The following is a 17,255-nucleotide window of genomic DNA, read 5'->3' on the forward strand; positions in this document are numbered from 1 at the left end:
TCCACTTGAAGTTTTAGGCCTATTAAGTGAGTATGGAGATGGCATCTTTGATAATGTTCCAGAAGGGTTGTCACTAGTAAGGAAAATCAATCATCAAGTAGATTTAATCCCTAGAGCTAGTTTGCCTAACAAGGCTACTCATAGGATGACTCTTACTAAAACTAAGGAGCTAAAAAGATAAGTTCAAGAGATGTTGAGGAAAGGTTTGATTTGGGAGAGCCTAAGTCCATGTGCAGTACCTATAGTGTTGGCACCAAAGAAGGATGGAGAGTGGAGAATGTGTATAGAATCTCAAGCTATAAATAGAAAAACCATCAAGTATTGGTTCCCTTTGCCAAGAATGGATGATCTTATGGATTGTTTGAGTGGAGCTCATTACTTCACAAAGATAGATCTCAAGAGTGGCTATCACCAAATATGGATAGGAGAGGGAAATGAGTGGAGGAATACATTCAAGACCAAGGATGGTCTATATGAGTGGTTAGTCATGCCCTTTGGACTAACCAATGCACCAAGCACCTTCATATGACTTATGAATGAGATACCAAAGAAATTTTTAGGAAAATTTGTTATTGTCTATCTAGATGATGTTTTAATTTTTAGCAAGTCTTTGGATGAATATTTATTGCACATTTGTAGTGTCCTCGAAAGGTTGAGGGAAGAGAAATTGTTGATTAATTTGAAGAAGTGTAGCTTCGTCAAAAAGAAGTTAGTCTATTTGGGGTTTATTGTATCAACTGAGGGTCTCAAAATGGATCAAGAGAATGTAAAGGCCATCCTTGAATGGCCTACTCCAAGGTCTGCTACTAAGGTGAGGTCATTTCATGATTTGGCTAGTTTTTACAGGAGGTTCATTAGAAATTTTAGTGGCATATGTGCACCCTTGACTAAAACAATGAGGGAGATAGAAGAGAGTTCAAGTGGACTACAAGAGCTACAAGGAGTTTTGAATTGTTGAAGAAGAAGGTGATAGAGAAACTTGTGTTGACACTTCCTGATTTCAATAAAGTGTTCTAGGTGGACTGCAATGCTAGTGGTAGTGCTATTGGGGCCATATTGAGCCAAGAAGGTAAGTGTATTGCCTATTTTAGTGAAAAATTGAATGATGCAAAGAAGAAGTATTCTGTTTATGATTAGGAGTTCTATGCAATAGTTCAAGCCTTAAAGAAATGGAGGCATTATTTATTGCCAAAATAATTTGTCTTGTATACTGATCATCAGGCATTGCAATACCTAAATAGCCAAGGTAAATTGAATTAGAGACATTTGAAATGGGTAGAGTTCATGCAAAGCTATCCATTTGTGTTGAAACATAGAAGTGAAAGGTCTAATAGCATAGTAGATGCATTGAGTAGGAGATTATTGTTGTTTGCAGTAATGCAAGTTGAAGTGGTCGGGTTTGATGAACTCAAGAATTTGTACCTTGAGGATCCTGATTTTGCTGAAGCATGGAAGGCTTGTAAAGAACCTATTACTCTAGATAGGACCAAGTGGCTAGATTATTTGATTCAAGATGGTATGTTGTTCAAGGGTAGTCAATTATGTATCTAAGGAGTTCTATGAGGGAGAACGTGATCAAGGAGAAACATAGTGGAGGAATGGCAGGACACTTTGGTCAGGATAAGACTATTGCCATTATTAGAGAACATTATTTTTGGCCTCAATTGTCATAGGATGCAAAGAAATTTGTGCAGAGTTGTCAAGTATGTCAAGTAGCCAAAGGATTTAGTCACAATACTAGACTCTATCAACCATTGCCTATTCCATCGAAGCCTTAGGAGGACATACATATGGATTTTGTTCTTGGATTACTGAGAACACAAATTGGTAATGACTCAGTATTTGTGGTGGCTGATAGGTTCTCCAAGATGGTGCATTTCATTCCATGCCACAAGACTCATGATGTAGTACATATTGCAGATTTATTTTTCAAAGAAGTGGTGAGACTACATGGTCTCCCAAAGATTATTGTTTCTAACAGAGATAATAAATTTGTGGGTATTTCTAGAGGACTTTGTGGAAGAAGTTGAGGATAGAATTGAAGTTTAGTTCTATGCATCATCTACAAACTGATGGATAAAAAGAAGTGGTGAATAGAAGTCTGGGCAATTTGTTGAGGTGTTTAGTGGGAGATAAGCCCAAGGGATGTGATTTAATTCTACCACAAGTAGAATTTGCTTATAATAATTCTATAAATAGGAGTATTGGTAGATCACCATTCCAAATTATGTATGGGAATAGTCCAAGGATTGTATCAGAGCTAAGAAAGATAAAGGAAGGGGAGAGAACAATTGTTGAGGTAGAAGTTTTTGTTGAACATGTCAAGAATCTACATGAGGAGGTACATGAATATATTACCAAAATGAGCCAATAGTATAAGGCTAGGGTAGATCAAAAGAGGAGACATAAAGAGTTCCATGTGGGGGATTTTGTTATGGTATAATTGAGGAAGGAACACTTTCCAATGGGTACCTACAATAAGCTGAAGATGAAGAAATTTTGGTACCTACAAAATTTTGAAAAAACATGACTTAGGAAATGCATATGAGGTGGAGTTTCCAGATGGGATTCACATTTCTCCTATCTTTATTATTGCAAACTTAATATAATACCATGATGATGGTGTAGATGAAGGGTTGATGTTGGAGCCATGTCCAATTCCTACTTTGGTGAAGGAAGAAATTGAAGACATTTTAGATAATCGTGTGGGCCAGAGTACTAGAAATAGGTAGTATGAAGACTACCTAGTGAAGTGGAAAGGACAACCAATAGAAGACTCAACTTGGATATCTGCAACAAAGGTTTCCCATTTGGGTTTTCCTCTACTAGCTTTAAAGTGACAGGGTCACTTTTCAATCTACCTTGGGTTACTGATGCATCCAGTGGTGTAAGGGCAATCCTATATCACTTAAAAATATGCTTAGTATTAGTTTTTATTGAAAGTGTTTTAATTTTTCAATACCCATTTGGGTCAAATAAAAATTTCAACTCTCATAGTTCCACTATTGGTTTTCTAGGTTAGAGTTTTTGAGCACCTTGGGATACGTGTCAATGTAGAAAATGTGTTATTTTGAAATTGAGTCATACTTATGATGAGTTAGAGGGTTTAAGTTGGAGGGATGATTATATTTTTAATTTAAAATACTCCATAAAAAGAATCAGGTCAAAAGGCTTTACAGTTTGAAAGTTATTGCAGTTTTAAGCTGCTTGGAGACCACCTAAGAGTGCTTGCGAGTCAAATTTGAGGCATTAAATGACCTTTTATAGGCCTAAAAAGTGTGGGAAAAGTAAATTTGGTCCATAAGGCCATAGAGCACTTCAAGAGCTTTTCAACAATGTAAGCGATTCGTCAATCGGAGTCCCAGATCTAAAGTTATGCCTCCCAGAAGTTGGACTACCATTTTTGAATTCTTCTAATTTTACACCAACTTCTAACATTATTTCTAGAACCTTCTATTTTGGTGGTGGATTCCAAATGGCATATTCTAGAATGTATTCCTAACCATAAACCTAATTGGGGTTATTTAAGAACATTTCTGGCATTGTAAAGGCAGTTCATGGTGGAGTTTGAGAGAAGGTACTGTGAGGAGGATTTTTCTCTAGGATCTGACCATTGTAAACCTATAGGGCATGTATTTGGGTTTGTTTATATCTACTAAATGTAGTAGCATATTTTACTAATAATAATATTCCCCTTTTCCCCTGTTGCATTCATTCTGGTTGTGGTTTGTGTCTTCATTAGTTTTGGATGGATTAGGTAGGATACAATGTATCTAACCCATATCTTATATTTTCTAAAAAATTCTCCTAGAATCCATTTGAATTCACCAAAAAATGGTTTACATCAAATTTTGTGCCACTAGCTCATCAACCTTATCTTCCTCTTGGTTCACAAGTTTCAAGAAAACAAACTTGTTGGCTTAGATTTGGTGAATCTTTGATCTTTAACATAATGCAGTGGCTCGACATTATCAATCTTTTGATGCTTGACACATACTATGTTGCTCAACATCAACTATAAAATCACTCAGCATCAACTAAACTTTACTCACCATCAACTGTCTTGCTCAACATCCACTAGAATTTGCTTTCACTCAACTCCAACTAACTTTTTGCTTGGCTTGCACTGACTTTTCTTGGCACCTACTATCCACTCGGTCAAGCTTGTCAGATAAACTTTATGTAACTTACTCTTCTAAACTTTCTAAGTGTATCCAACATTTTGTAACCTTAAGTAGATTATCAATACATCATGTCATCACTATCTTAACTGATCCCTGTACTTCATTATATAATCATAACTCAACCTTTCCTCTAGGTGCTATTGTTACATCTTATTGATTAAATGCTCTTCATCAATCAACTAAGTGATAGTACTTGAATCTTATAAGAAATTATCTTACCAACAAATAGTAGGTTTGACATTAGTGACAAAACAATGATTGAAATACATAGTCTTTTTCAACAATCTCCCTCTTAAAAATGATCTCTATGATCTTTTCAGTCATATTTCAACAACCTCCCTTTTTGGCATTGATGAAAAACCAAACTGATCAATCAAGTCAATCAACTGATGAAAAATTTGTTCAACAAATCTAATTGAGTTAAAATAGTAAGCCAATACCAAAAAGAAAACCTGTATTGAAATTTCTCCCTGTATTAGCAACTTCCATCTTCTGACACTAATAGATTTGGCATCGATTTGCGACGGCTATGTGTCGCAATTACGATAACAATGTGTCGCCACTGTGATAGACATAGACATCGTAGTTATTTAGTTGCAATTTACGATGTCTACCCTCACCGTCGCAATTGCGATGCCTATCCGTCGCTATGCAGCCACCATGTTGTCCTGTCATTGTCGTCGCAATTGCGACGGGATTTACGTCGCACCTACAGCTACCCCGTCGCAATTGGAGGGTAGGTGTGATGACAACTGCATCACAATTCTCGTGTTTTCTGTCGCAATTGTGACGCCAACCCCTCCAATTGCAATGGGGTTACTGTAGGTGCGACGGAAATGCCGTCGCAATTGTGACGGTGGAAGGAGTAAAACAAAAAAATATAAATTTTGTGCTTTAAGCTGGTCTGATGATTTATAGATTTCACTAAAGTTGACACCTAGATGGTGCTCTTCTGACATAGAAGTTACTTCTAGCATCCACGTAGCTGGATTATAACCTTCCTTGATCTGTGGAACCCCCTCAATGGCCTACATGAATCATTTTCATTTAGCTGAAACATATATGATGATTGCAGCTAGTGCTTGACTCTTAAGCTCAACGTATTGAGAATGTTTGCTAAAAGCTTAGTGGTCAACACTATCCGGCATGACCAATTCCTTGTATATAAAATCAACTTCCTATTGGTTCTAGTACAATAAACTATGACTACTTACAACTCCAAAATTCAAACTACTCATCAAAAGGTACCAAATTCAGATCTAAATCTCTCAACAGAATAAAACCGTAGTGGATGGCATCTTACTGAAAAATATTCTATAAGTTTGTTAGAATTGTGACTAAGTGGACCTGCATAGATAAGCTGACCTCCTCGCTTCATTAAGAATAGCTATAGCATATTTCATTTAGCTTTAAGAAGATTCCAATTTCAAATGCTTCACAAAGCTATTTTAAGAAAACCAAATCTTTACCTCGTCAAATACCTCGAAGATATCAATACTAGGCTGATGGATTGTGCAAACAATAGTTCTCCCCGTGTCAACTATATTTCTTACTGTTCTCATAATTATAGTTTCTGCCTGAGCATACAAGCCTAAAGTTGGCTCATCCATGAATATAATTGAAGGATTAGCCACAAGCTCTACTGCTATTGTTAACCGCTTACGCTATTCAGTAGATAGGCCATTCAGTCCAGGAAGCCCAACCAAGGCACCTCTCAAAGAAGTGAGCTCCACAAGTTCCATTACTTCATCCACAAACATCTGAACATTGAATTTCACATTGTAATATTACATATATAATTAAATAGAATAAAAACAAAAATAGAGCAATGAGGCTAGAGTAGGAATTTAGAATATTAAAAAATAAATAAAAAAGATGGTGCCAAAAGAATTCCAGATTAATATTCATCGGGAGTTCAATTTAGAAGGAGATTGTTACAGTGAATATTTTCGTAACACTTATCAAATATTTGGTAGCCAACAACCTCTTTGCACTGGACTTCAACTAGGTTTTTTATCTAGCAGTAGTGAGTCAAGGCATTAATAACGAGAAGTCAAATGGAGATCCTGATATTCAATGCTCACAAGATCAAAACAGCTTTCGTGTATACACCAAATTTATGGTTGGCAATGAAACTAGGGCTAGGTTTGAGGCACCTACCAAGCTTTTGCATGCTCAATCTATCAAGTAGATGAGGACACTACCAATAATCTATTTCTCAATTGTAAGTGGACTGTTCAAATTTGGTGTCTACACAGCTACGATTCTCTACAGCCATGCTTGGATTGATGATCCAAATATCAAGAGATTTAAATTTAATTGTGTTATATCCATAGCAACAATACGGTTAATAAATCAGAGGTAAGCATTAATTAGAGAGAGATGCCTATGTTCCAATTATGACAATACAAGGAAGCAAGTGGGGAAATGATTATGAACCATCTTCCCCAGTGAGTGATTTGAACTGCTCTCACAACTCCTAAGTTGCCAAATTGGAATCATAATTGGGAATGGGTAGTTGCATACAACATACCAATACAACAATGTTTTTTGGGGCTGGGTAACTCCATACAAAAAAAAAAAAACAAAAAAGTTACATTAATTTATTTCATTAAGTGTCCTATACAACTAAATAGTAAATATATGCAGTTAACAATACTTAATCATACTATAAAATAATCTGTACATAAATTGTAAGACTAAAATATCCAAGGTAACATATTTACGCAATTTGGTTATTTCAGGAAAAGATGGTGACTTATTTCAATTTGGAATATGTATCAAGTCTCAAGTCTATCTGTGATATCTTATTGAGAACAAAAATATCTATCTTGTGCAGCTTTATGCCATATCCTATTAACACATGAGGTTGTTGCCAGTTTTCTTGCATGCATGTATCGGTGTAATTGGGAGCCTTCGACATGACTTCAGGGAGATCAAAATTAAAGCATTTGATATTGGGGAAGGAGCGGGAAATAATGGATCTTGCACTTTGAGTGCATTTTACATCATTTAGGGGCTTTAATAGCCTATTACATCATGTAAACACTACCATCCACCCATAACTCTTCCTAGGACACCCTAGGACTTCAAATGACCCCTTACATCATATAGACTCCCTATTTGTGCTAATTTGAGCTTCACTTACATCTTATTGAGCTTTACTTTGTTTCGAGAATAGTTTAATATTCTCTACTAAACAGGGCCAACCACATGAAGGTGGAAGCTCATTTGGCCCCACCCCCCTCCTCCTAACATCACTCTACATTCCCCGTTAACATCTAACATTCATTCATTCTTTCAACCATTAATAAAATGTAACATTCAATCAATATCACATGATAACATTCAATCAATATCACATGATAACATTCATTAACACATTAGATTCGTTAACATGCAACATTCATCAATATTTTGCATTAACACATAATTCATGAACATTCATTAGCACATAATTAAATTCATTGAGACATAAAATACAGTCATTATCAATTAAGGTATGTAGTGACAATCATTTCTTTTTTTTCTTTCTATTTCTTTTTTCTATGTAAGCTCTAAGAGGAGCATCAGTGTCATCATCAATTCCCCCCTCATCAATTGTTCTATTCTCTATTCTTGATGATCTCAAATTCCTATGCTGTTGCAAAGGGGGGTCCTCTGCAATAACAAATAAAAGAGTTAAATTAAAAATAATTTATTATAATTGTTACAAGTATTTAATTATTTTAAATAACATAACTGTGTCTCTTTACCTGATCTAACCGCATCATTTTGTCTGGACTCAACGTCAACACGGTCATGAACATTGACCCCTCGATCCTCTACAGCTGCTATACAAAATGTTACGTTAATCCAAACACCAATTGCAATTACATATAAAAAATTTAATAGCAAATGTATACCTCCACCATTGGGATGCACATCATGCGAACCTTCGACATCCACAGATTGTGTAGAAGGATTGTCAGGCTGCATTCCAACATCCTATGCATTGTTATCATTGCTTGCTTAAAACAGATATACTCACTTTATATTGGAAGTTAACATCAAATAGACTAATTGGTAAAGTATTCAATTTGAAATAAATTTCATTTAGCTTATTTACCTGTGGCTGAGATGCATCAGTATTAGAACCTTCCACACTAATTTCAGCTCGTAGCCGTTCAGCCACGACTCTATAGCCTTGTTGGAAGCCAATTCTCTTATCGTCTTCTGTGAGGAATCTCTTGAACTCTGAGCCCTACATTTTTGCGTGGTATGGTGAATTTTACTTGCATTGTTTCATCAACCAATGGAGGGTAGTTAAAATATCAACAACAAATCATCTATATCCATCACAATATAATAGGACAAAAATTGAGCAATTTTGATGGAGCAATCTACTATATAAATGTTGCGTGTTTGTATGCTTTGCTTGTACCAACATATTTTCTCCAAATTCTTAGGTTGGGTAAGAGTTAGTTCAGCTCTTTGGAAATAAAAATGGCTGCAAGTGCTGCTGCATTCCCTCATTCTTTCAATCACTGCCTTTATTCTCAACTATTGGAGGAAAATTCAGTCAAGGGTGAGATTTTAAATAATGTCATATTAGTGAATCACAATTTTTCTTCACTAATCTAGATTGCAGAGTCTTGACTTCAATTGTTGAATTGTTTATATTGAATATGAAAATCCACTACTGTTATTATATTCTATTGACCTATTTATAATTGATGAGCTAAATAAGGGAGTCCTAGCATTTCCCTTCACATTATATAAAAAATTTGATACAATTTTTCATTTACTAATACTTACAACTCTTGCTTGAAGTTTCGAAAAACCACCAGAGTCGAGCTTGTGTGTCCCATGCTTTTCTAGTCTTGCCTTTGTTTCCTTTGATGTGTCAGGCAATCTATGAAAAGTTTGAAATATGTTAGATAGTATAAATATGGAGGTTAATTGGTACATAATTAGATTCTCAACAGTATCACATACCTTGCTATACTCTCCACTGGTGTAATATTATTTTTCTTGTCAGCTTTATACTTTCCATCCAAAATCACAGCCTGCCACTCAGCCTCAGGAACATAGGGTGGACGCTCGTACCTGGGGTTATCCCATAATTTTTTTTTGTACTAGTCCCTAATATACTTCAAACATAAACCAGCTTTTTCAAGGAACTTGTTTCTCTCGAATGCACGAGGTCCAAAGAGTTGGGTCATGCTCTCTATAAGATCATCCTTCAACGGTTTGCATTGCTGATTCCACCTTTTAAGTAAAAAAAAACATGTTAGACTCATAAATGAAGTGAAGCTACCTTTAATATAGTTCAAGAAATGGATGAAAAGGAAAACTATTATAGCAATGATATGAAATCAAAATAGTGGTTTGGGGTTTTAGTTAGGATATGATGTTCCACCAGGTATGCATGGTGGGCCCAAATATTCGCAAACACTCATCACCAAGTTTTCTCCAAAAAAGATCATTCCCTACAAAACAATCATGGGATCATTAGTCGATGAAGAGTGATCAAAAACTAAATTACTATTATATCACTATAGAATAATAATAACTTTAAAGTACCTGGAACTTTGGCTACTTTTAATGGAATGCCTTCATTGTCACTGATGATCAATGTGACATTGTTCACCGTTCCCGTACTAGGAACATAGGAACATCCAGGAAATGATGTTGCAGGTCCTATTGCAAAAAGTTTCATAAGTTTCATAAGTCTTTATCACAATCAAAGTATAAAAGAACAAATAATAATTGATGTTATAAAGTTGTAAAAAAGAAACTGTTTGTTGCTGTCATAAGAGAGAAAAAGAGGGATTTGTGTACTAGCAGATGGTGAACCAGTCGATGCATGTAAGCTGCGTGTTGCTGACTCAGTAGTCGAAAAGAGATTTGTGGTTGTTCTGGATGGAGGTGGTGTCATTGTAGGATTCAATTGATGTGAAGCTAAAGAATAAAATTGTTAGAGCATGCATAAATATAGAACGCGTGGACTAGCATAGACAAGATTGTTAGAGCATTAAAAAAATGATTGTTTGAGCATGTATTGTCAATGATTATGATCATTCCTAAATATATTTAGTGGAAAATAGAAGTGGTGAATGGAACATGCGATCTACCTGAACCACCTGCAGCACCCTCATCATGGGAACGGGGCTCGAAATCAAGCAAAAAACTCTGTAAAGACAACGCATCCATATTTTAATTAATGCCATAAAAAAGCATAACATAAAAACCATTATTGAACTCTTTTTATAATTAAAAATTTCATTAATACTTACTTTTAAGGACTCAGAGGTGTGCAACAATTCAGATGCCCTATCTTTTATTTGTTGAGTCATAGGCTTTATGGTTGCCAAACGTAGAATTTCTTTGCTAATTTTTTTAAAATTAATTTTAATTGAACTGATCGGGTCATCGGTCTCTGCTAAATCAATATAGAAAGGGTCCTCCTCAGGGGGGCCTGCTGAGGGACTACAGGTTCCTTTCCCTCCCTCCGACCACTAGCCCCTGTGACAACAATAGTATTAGTATTATCAAAATTACTCCAAAAAAATAAAGAAAACAACATTAAAAAAATAACATTTTTCTTCTATCTAGTTTGCACAATTACAAATGAGTTTTACTTGCTCATGTGTAGATGAGCCGAAAGCATCGTCAGCATCCCCTATGGGCGGTTGCTCCATATTGTGCCCCTGTGTCAAAGATGAAGTATAAAAATGTTAGCCAAAAATTTATTGACTAAATGGTATGTTGGAGTCATTGATTAGAAGTTGGTTTAATAGTATGTACCACCCCCATGATAGTAGCCTCGTTTGTATCTATGCGGTTCAAATTGTAATCAATAAGAGCTCTTCCCCTGCACGTATTGATTTTATCGCACAGATGAATACACGATTTCCCTCGCGCACCTCAAATATGCAATTGGGTTGCTTTATAGTTGACCCAGGTCATGTACTATTTATAAAACCCACAATATTCCCTGTTGCTTTTGGCCTTCCATCAATGTATATAGCCACACTTTTACTTTGATTCTTGTCTTGCTGTTGTATATAATTTTCCGAGAGGGAATACCTATGCATACTTTTTTTATATTTAACAATATGCATCCAACTTTTGTAATCGTAACATGGTCCAACATACTCCATCAATTCAAAATTTTTTTTGTAAGACACCTTTATGCCATCCATAGAAAATAGGCCCAAACCATGTAGTGATGATGGTGCTATGCGATATATCCTCTCATTAACACAAAAATTAGTGTTTATTGGAGGAAGTTCCTTGGGTACCCAATGTTTCTGTAGATGTTGGTACCTCAAGGGCACCTCGATGTCGCCTTCCATCTCATCATCATAAGAACATGACCCCCCATTAGCAAGGAAAAATTTCATGCATTTATTGAATTTCCTTCTAGTCCTTTGACCTCTAGTTAATCTCCCTGTTCTAGCTAAACTGCATGTCTCACTTTCCTCTTCTATTCCTATATTTCCCTTACTCGAGGAAGACACTTTTGACAAATACCTATTCACTGGTACCTGCAAATGGGAGAGATCTTAGAAGACATCAATCATACTATTGATAAGTGTATTAAATAGACTTTCTATAAGGAGTATTGACTTATACCTGTCGATCCATGAGACTATGCGGGATGCTCCTGAAAGGGGTTCAATTTCCTGCAAATGTAATTCAATTATCGTGAGCATAATCACATCATAATCATAATCACATCCATCATTAGCATCACATAAAAATTAAAAACATTAAAAGGTACACAATAAAACACTTAAATCAGGCTCACATTATAAGCCTACTAGGGAAGTAGGCCTAGTGAAGGGCTAAAACTGGGTTTTTGTATCAGCTAATGAGTTGAGGGCTTAGTCACCTTGGGGACATGCTATTTGAAGTTGTTTGATGTGTGTGGAGGTGGAGGAAACACCTAGACTAAAGCCACTTGCATAAAATTTTGAAATTCAGTTAGATATTTTATATTAATTAAGATAACTGTAATTTCTTCCAAAACCCATTATAATAATTTTAAAATGGATTAGTAGTATTCTATTTGTAGTTGAAACTTGTAGCTTTTAAATAGATAATGAATAAACTATGTAACCATATATATAAGACAAATATATTTCTAGCAAGAACTGAATATTAAATAGATTAAGGATTGATGGAATACCTCTAAATTCAATCATCATCATCCTCATCGTCATCATCATCATCATCATCATCATCATCATCATCATCATCATCATCATCATCATCATCATCATCTCGTCATCATCATCGTTGTTGTCATCATCATCCTCCTCACCATAATCATCGTTGTTGTTGTCATCGTCGTCATCATCAACATCAACATCATCTTCATCATCATCATCAGTAGCAACATCATCATCGTCATCATCTTCTTCTTCTTCATGAAAATTTGTGTCAGGAACATCATCCAATAACTGTCGATCGTGATCACCATCTACATCATCTTCTACTTCTTCAATATCTTCTTCTTCCATCGCATTATACTTTATTGGCCTTCCTCTCGGTTCATGTCTAACAACAAATGACCAACCCGGTTTATGTGGAACGTCTGAGTAAAATACCTTCTCACATTGGCTTGGAAGAACATAAGGCTCATCCCCAACTGGCCCAAATGACCTTGTATTAACCATTGTAAATCCATTATCATGTTCAATAACAGTTCTATCAGGATCATTTGGATTAATTCATAGCCTGTACCATTTGACAATGAAGAGTACTAATTTGAAGGAACTAAAGTCACACTCAATTATCTCATCCAAAATGCCATAGTATCGATTTTCAGACTCTTGAGGATGTAAGTCATTTCTAGATGAAATATTAGTCACTTGAAAGACCGCAATTATTCCTAAATCACTTCTTTCTTCATGTCATCCAACACTTTGATGCGAAATTTTTGACCATTATAGAACATAGCCTTGTGGTGTTTAACTTGCAATAATATGTGAAACATATCAAAATTATTGTATCGTGAGTTGATAAACATACGGGTGAGTAATAAATTTGTATGTACCTGGAAATCTCTTGAACCACGTGCTAAATCTATTTCCCTTTGCATAACATTGGAATCTCCATTACGATGAGCTTCTTTAACCAATGAAGATACACCTTCCCATGTTAATGTGCGACCAGAATGTTGACATCGTTCAATCCATACCGTCATCCAATCAAGATTGTTTGCAATATACAAATGTAGTGCATCCCACTCTCGAGCACCTGTACAAAAAAAAAATAAACAACTTACAACCGATTTATTTTGAAGATTAAGAAATAATTTATTAAAATAACATCTTATAATTTATTACCTCTCACTTTCCTCAATGTACCTTTCCCCATCAAGTACTCCCCTTCTAATTTTTTAAAAGGCTCGAGATCCCAAATGCGATCTACATGGATATTTGATGTAAACTTAGGAAGATATTCAGTAATGTACACCATAGTCTGGTATACCATATATCCCTCTACCATAGAACCCTCAGGATGTGCTCTTTGTCGAACCAAAGCCTTCAAAGATTTCAAATGCCTCTCAACCATCCACATTGACCTAGTGTGTACAGGTCCACACAATTCAATCTCCTCAACTAGGTGTATGAGGTAGTGTTCCTGTGCATTGAAAAAAGTTGGAGGTAGACACTTTTGCATTTCACACAGTAAATGAGGAATTCTTCTCTTCCAATAGTTTATATCTTCTTTATGGATTTCTTTAGATGACAACCACCTACATTAAGAGATTCAAGTCACAAAAAATATATAGATATGAGACTTTACAAAATAATATACAATAGACTACATAGCAAGAAAAAAAAATCACGAATATAATAAATATATACAACAAATTGAATAGATATTACTGCTTACCTCATATATTTTCCAAGATCGTATATCACTTGTTTGATGTTATTGTTGAAGTGCTCTGGGAGAGATAGAGGAAGCACGTACTGCAGTAATTATAAATCAATCATTTCATTGTTTTCTAACATAACATAATGAACAATTCACGTAGTTTATGAATATATTGTAAATACAGAAGAACATAACTTACCTTGACGAAAGTATGCCAATCATGCATTTTGAGCCCTGGCCCAAATTCACATTTTTTTGATATGAGATTGTTTATGTTCGCAGCAAATCCTGTGGGAAATCAAATTTTTCGTATGACTTCTTTTATGGCATCACTTTGCTGCTTCGTTAATAACCATGGAAGGGCACTTATATTAATCTGATCTCTGTTGCTATTTGAGTGAATGAAATTTTTCAATGCAATATGATTGGATTCAGGTATGCCATTACAAATTTTGACAATTTTTTCATTGTCACGCTTTCCATCCAATATTTTCCACAATGTCTCTGTTATATTCTTTCCAATATGCATAGTATCAAACAAATGCATAATTTGTAAGTGCTCGTAGTAGGGAAACCTACTAAATTGTCTGGGATAGCTTTTTAGTCCCTTTGGAAGGTTGTCAGTATTGCCTTGACAACCTTCACGATCATCAATTACACAATTAGTCAACAAAAATCACAATAGAAATATATAAATTACAAACATAAACCATTAGGCGGAACGGCATTACCTCGACGATTAATTCTATTATATTCCAACTTCCATAGGCGAGGTGTCATTCTTCGTGGCTTTGATGTAGTCTCTTCTTTCCCATTGAAAAGATGTTTTTCCATACTTCGATACTTATGATTCCTATGGAGGAAGTGTCTACACTCATCAAACACCTGCTTTCCTAAACTTTTAGAATGACGAGATTTCATCTTTGGACCACAAACTGGACATGCAAATTTTCCCTTTGTTTGAAGACCTACAAGATAATGATGTAATTGGATTATTAAATATGTTGATTTTTATAATTAGAATTATTGTGCGCAACTTGAATTCACTATAACATACCACAAAAATGTGTTAGCCCTGGGCATCATGTATTGTCCATGCAAGTATTGCATGGAATTGAAATTGTCTTTGTCGTATTGGTCTAGACACATCATACATAGTGACACCGTTCCATAACTCCACCAACTCGTCGATAAGAGGCTCAATATATACATTCATATCTTTTACTTGATATTTACCTACTTGAATGAACAGTTACATTACATAGTTATTGTGACCGTTTTACTGCAAGATTTGTAAGTACGTGTAAGTTAATAACTATCAAATGATAAGATACCTGGAACAATCATTGCCAACATAATGTGCTCCCTCTTTATTGACATCTACAGAGAAATGTTATTGTTGATAACAAAAACAGGCCACATCGAGTAAATAGATCTCATCTCTCCAAATGGATTGACACCGTCCGCTGCCAATGAAAGCCTGAGATTACGAGGTTCTTCTTTGAAGTGTTGCCACTTTTCCTCTATGTGCATAAATGCCGAACCATCCACAAGGATTTGAATAATGTCATCTCGACTTCTATTGCATGAATGATAATCCATAAATTGAGCCAAGCTACTACACCTGAATAATTGTCGCATCCATGGAATAATGGGGATGTAACGAAGAACCTTTTGAGGCACCTTTTTTGTTAGTCAATCTGTTCGATATCTACTTGTATGAAATACAGGGCATTGTGTTGCAAATTCATGTTCTTTATAATATATAATATGATCATTGGGACAAGCATGTATTGCTTCATACTCCATTCCAATATCTTTCATAACAATAGTTAATTCTCGATATGAGCGAGGTAGAATATTTGATGATGGTAACCGAAACTCGCCTATCAATCTACAACAAAAAATATAAGTTGTTAATATAAACAATATTAGTAGTACATTATTCACCCTTTGTTAACTATAAAGACATATATGACATACCTTAACATACGTGACATTGTTATGTTGGATAAACCATTCATAACCTTCAAGTTCAACAACAACAATACAGTAGAGAGAAGAGTTGTTTGGGAGTCTTTGTATAGGGGCTCATATGCCTTTTGAAGTAGAGGTACATCAAGGCTATCATCATCATCATGATCAGATACGCTTGGACTAGATGTGTCATGGATCAATGTATTTATACCATCCTCTTCAATTGTGTTTTCTGGTGCATGATCGTCATCTTCCATGGGATCATTATCTTCACCTTGGATATTTGCACCTCCATGTTCCTCCACTTCGAAAACCATATTCTTCAGATTGTTGTGGTTCATATCATGTACTTCCCTGGGAAGATCAACCTATATAAAATTGATTAACATAAATAAACCATGATCATCAACTCATCATCAAGTGATTTCATATGTATATAAATTGTTAAAATAATATAATGAACGACTTACCAGTGGATGATAGTCATGCCCCCCTTCAATGTGACCATTCTCCCTACAATGTCTCTTAACTATTTTGATTAGCAGTCTTCTATGGTTTAAGCCCTTACAAATATTGCAAGGACAATAACATTTTCCATCACCTTTTCTTTTCAAGTTAGACCACAATCTAGCGATTGTCTCCTTGTTTTGTTCTTCACGTATATTATCTGACATGATTGTTCTTTGCAGGAAGCAAAAATTGGGCTATGAAAACTTCGGTCTACTGCAACTTTCAAAAACTAAGAAAAACTGTCGAAAGTACACAAATCTTCTTAGACCTAGCTAAATACTTTAATATTTTAAAAATACTTTCTTTGACTTTGTTCCTAAGATTATTTGTAAAACTTTGACCAACCACCTGAAGGTCTTATTTCAAGAGACCTTACAACATTAAGCCACTAAAAGAAATTTCAAAACATATAAGCTAAAAGTCTAGTTAAAATATACATTAGAATAAAAAAAAAAAACAATTTTCATACCCGAGCGCATGGCTATAACTCGTGCAATAGCCTTCTTGCTTAGCTATAGAAGCTCTCCAACAATCAAATTATACAAGCTACAAGGCCTAACAACAATTTCAAAACATATAAGCTACAAGTCTAGTTAATATATACATTAGATTAAAAAATATACAATTTTCATACCCGAACGCGCGGCTATAACTCGTGCAATGACCTTCTTGCTTAGTTATAGAAGCTCTCCAACAATCAAATCTTAC

The 17,255-nt window shown here is 35.2% G+C and overlaps 1 protein-coding gene across 1 annotated transcript; it reads right to left on the minus strand.

The window, feature by feature from the left end:
* Positions 1-5,848: 5,848 nt before the first annotated feature.
* LOC149528621 (uncharacterized) lies at positions 5,849-13,655 on the minus strand. The gene is made up of 3 exons (XM_089808059.1): positions 13,523-13,655; positions 13,231-13,433; positions 5,849-5,944 (listed from the first exon to the last, which is right to left on the minus strand). Exons 1-3 carry the CDS (start codon positions 13,653-13,655, stop codon positions 5,849-5,851), a joined length of 432 nt encoding a protein of 143 aa, XP_089664185.1.
* Between the last annotated feature and the right edge of the window lie 3,600 nt (positions 13,656-17,255).

This window comes from Cupressus sempervirens, chromosome 11 (genome assembly GCF_028749045.1).
Source record: "Cupressus sempervirens isolate cs-2001-9-10 chromosome 11, ASM2874904v1, whole genome shotgun sequence".
NCBI lineage: Eukaryota > Viridiplantae > Streptophyta > Pinopsida > Cupressales > Cupressaceae > Cupressus > Cupressus sempervirens.

What these genes read in the sequence shown, in the direction of transcription:
- LOC149528621 (XM_089808059.1), bottom strand. Translation starts at nt 13,655, where the DNA reads ATGGTGTACATTACTGAATATCTTCCTAAGTTTACATCAAATATCCAT. An exon ending in TACATTGAGGAAAGTGAGAG is followed by an intron (nt 13,434 to 13,522) that starts GTAATAAATTAT and finishes TTTTTTGTACAG; the next exon opens with GTGCTCGAGAGTGGGATGCA. An exon ending in GTGGTTCAAGAGATTTCCAG is followed by an intron (nt 5,945 to 13,230) that starts GTACATACAAAT and finishes TTCAATGTTCAG; the next exon opens with ATGTTTGTGGATGAAGTAAT.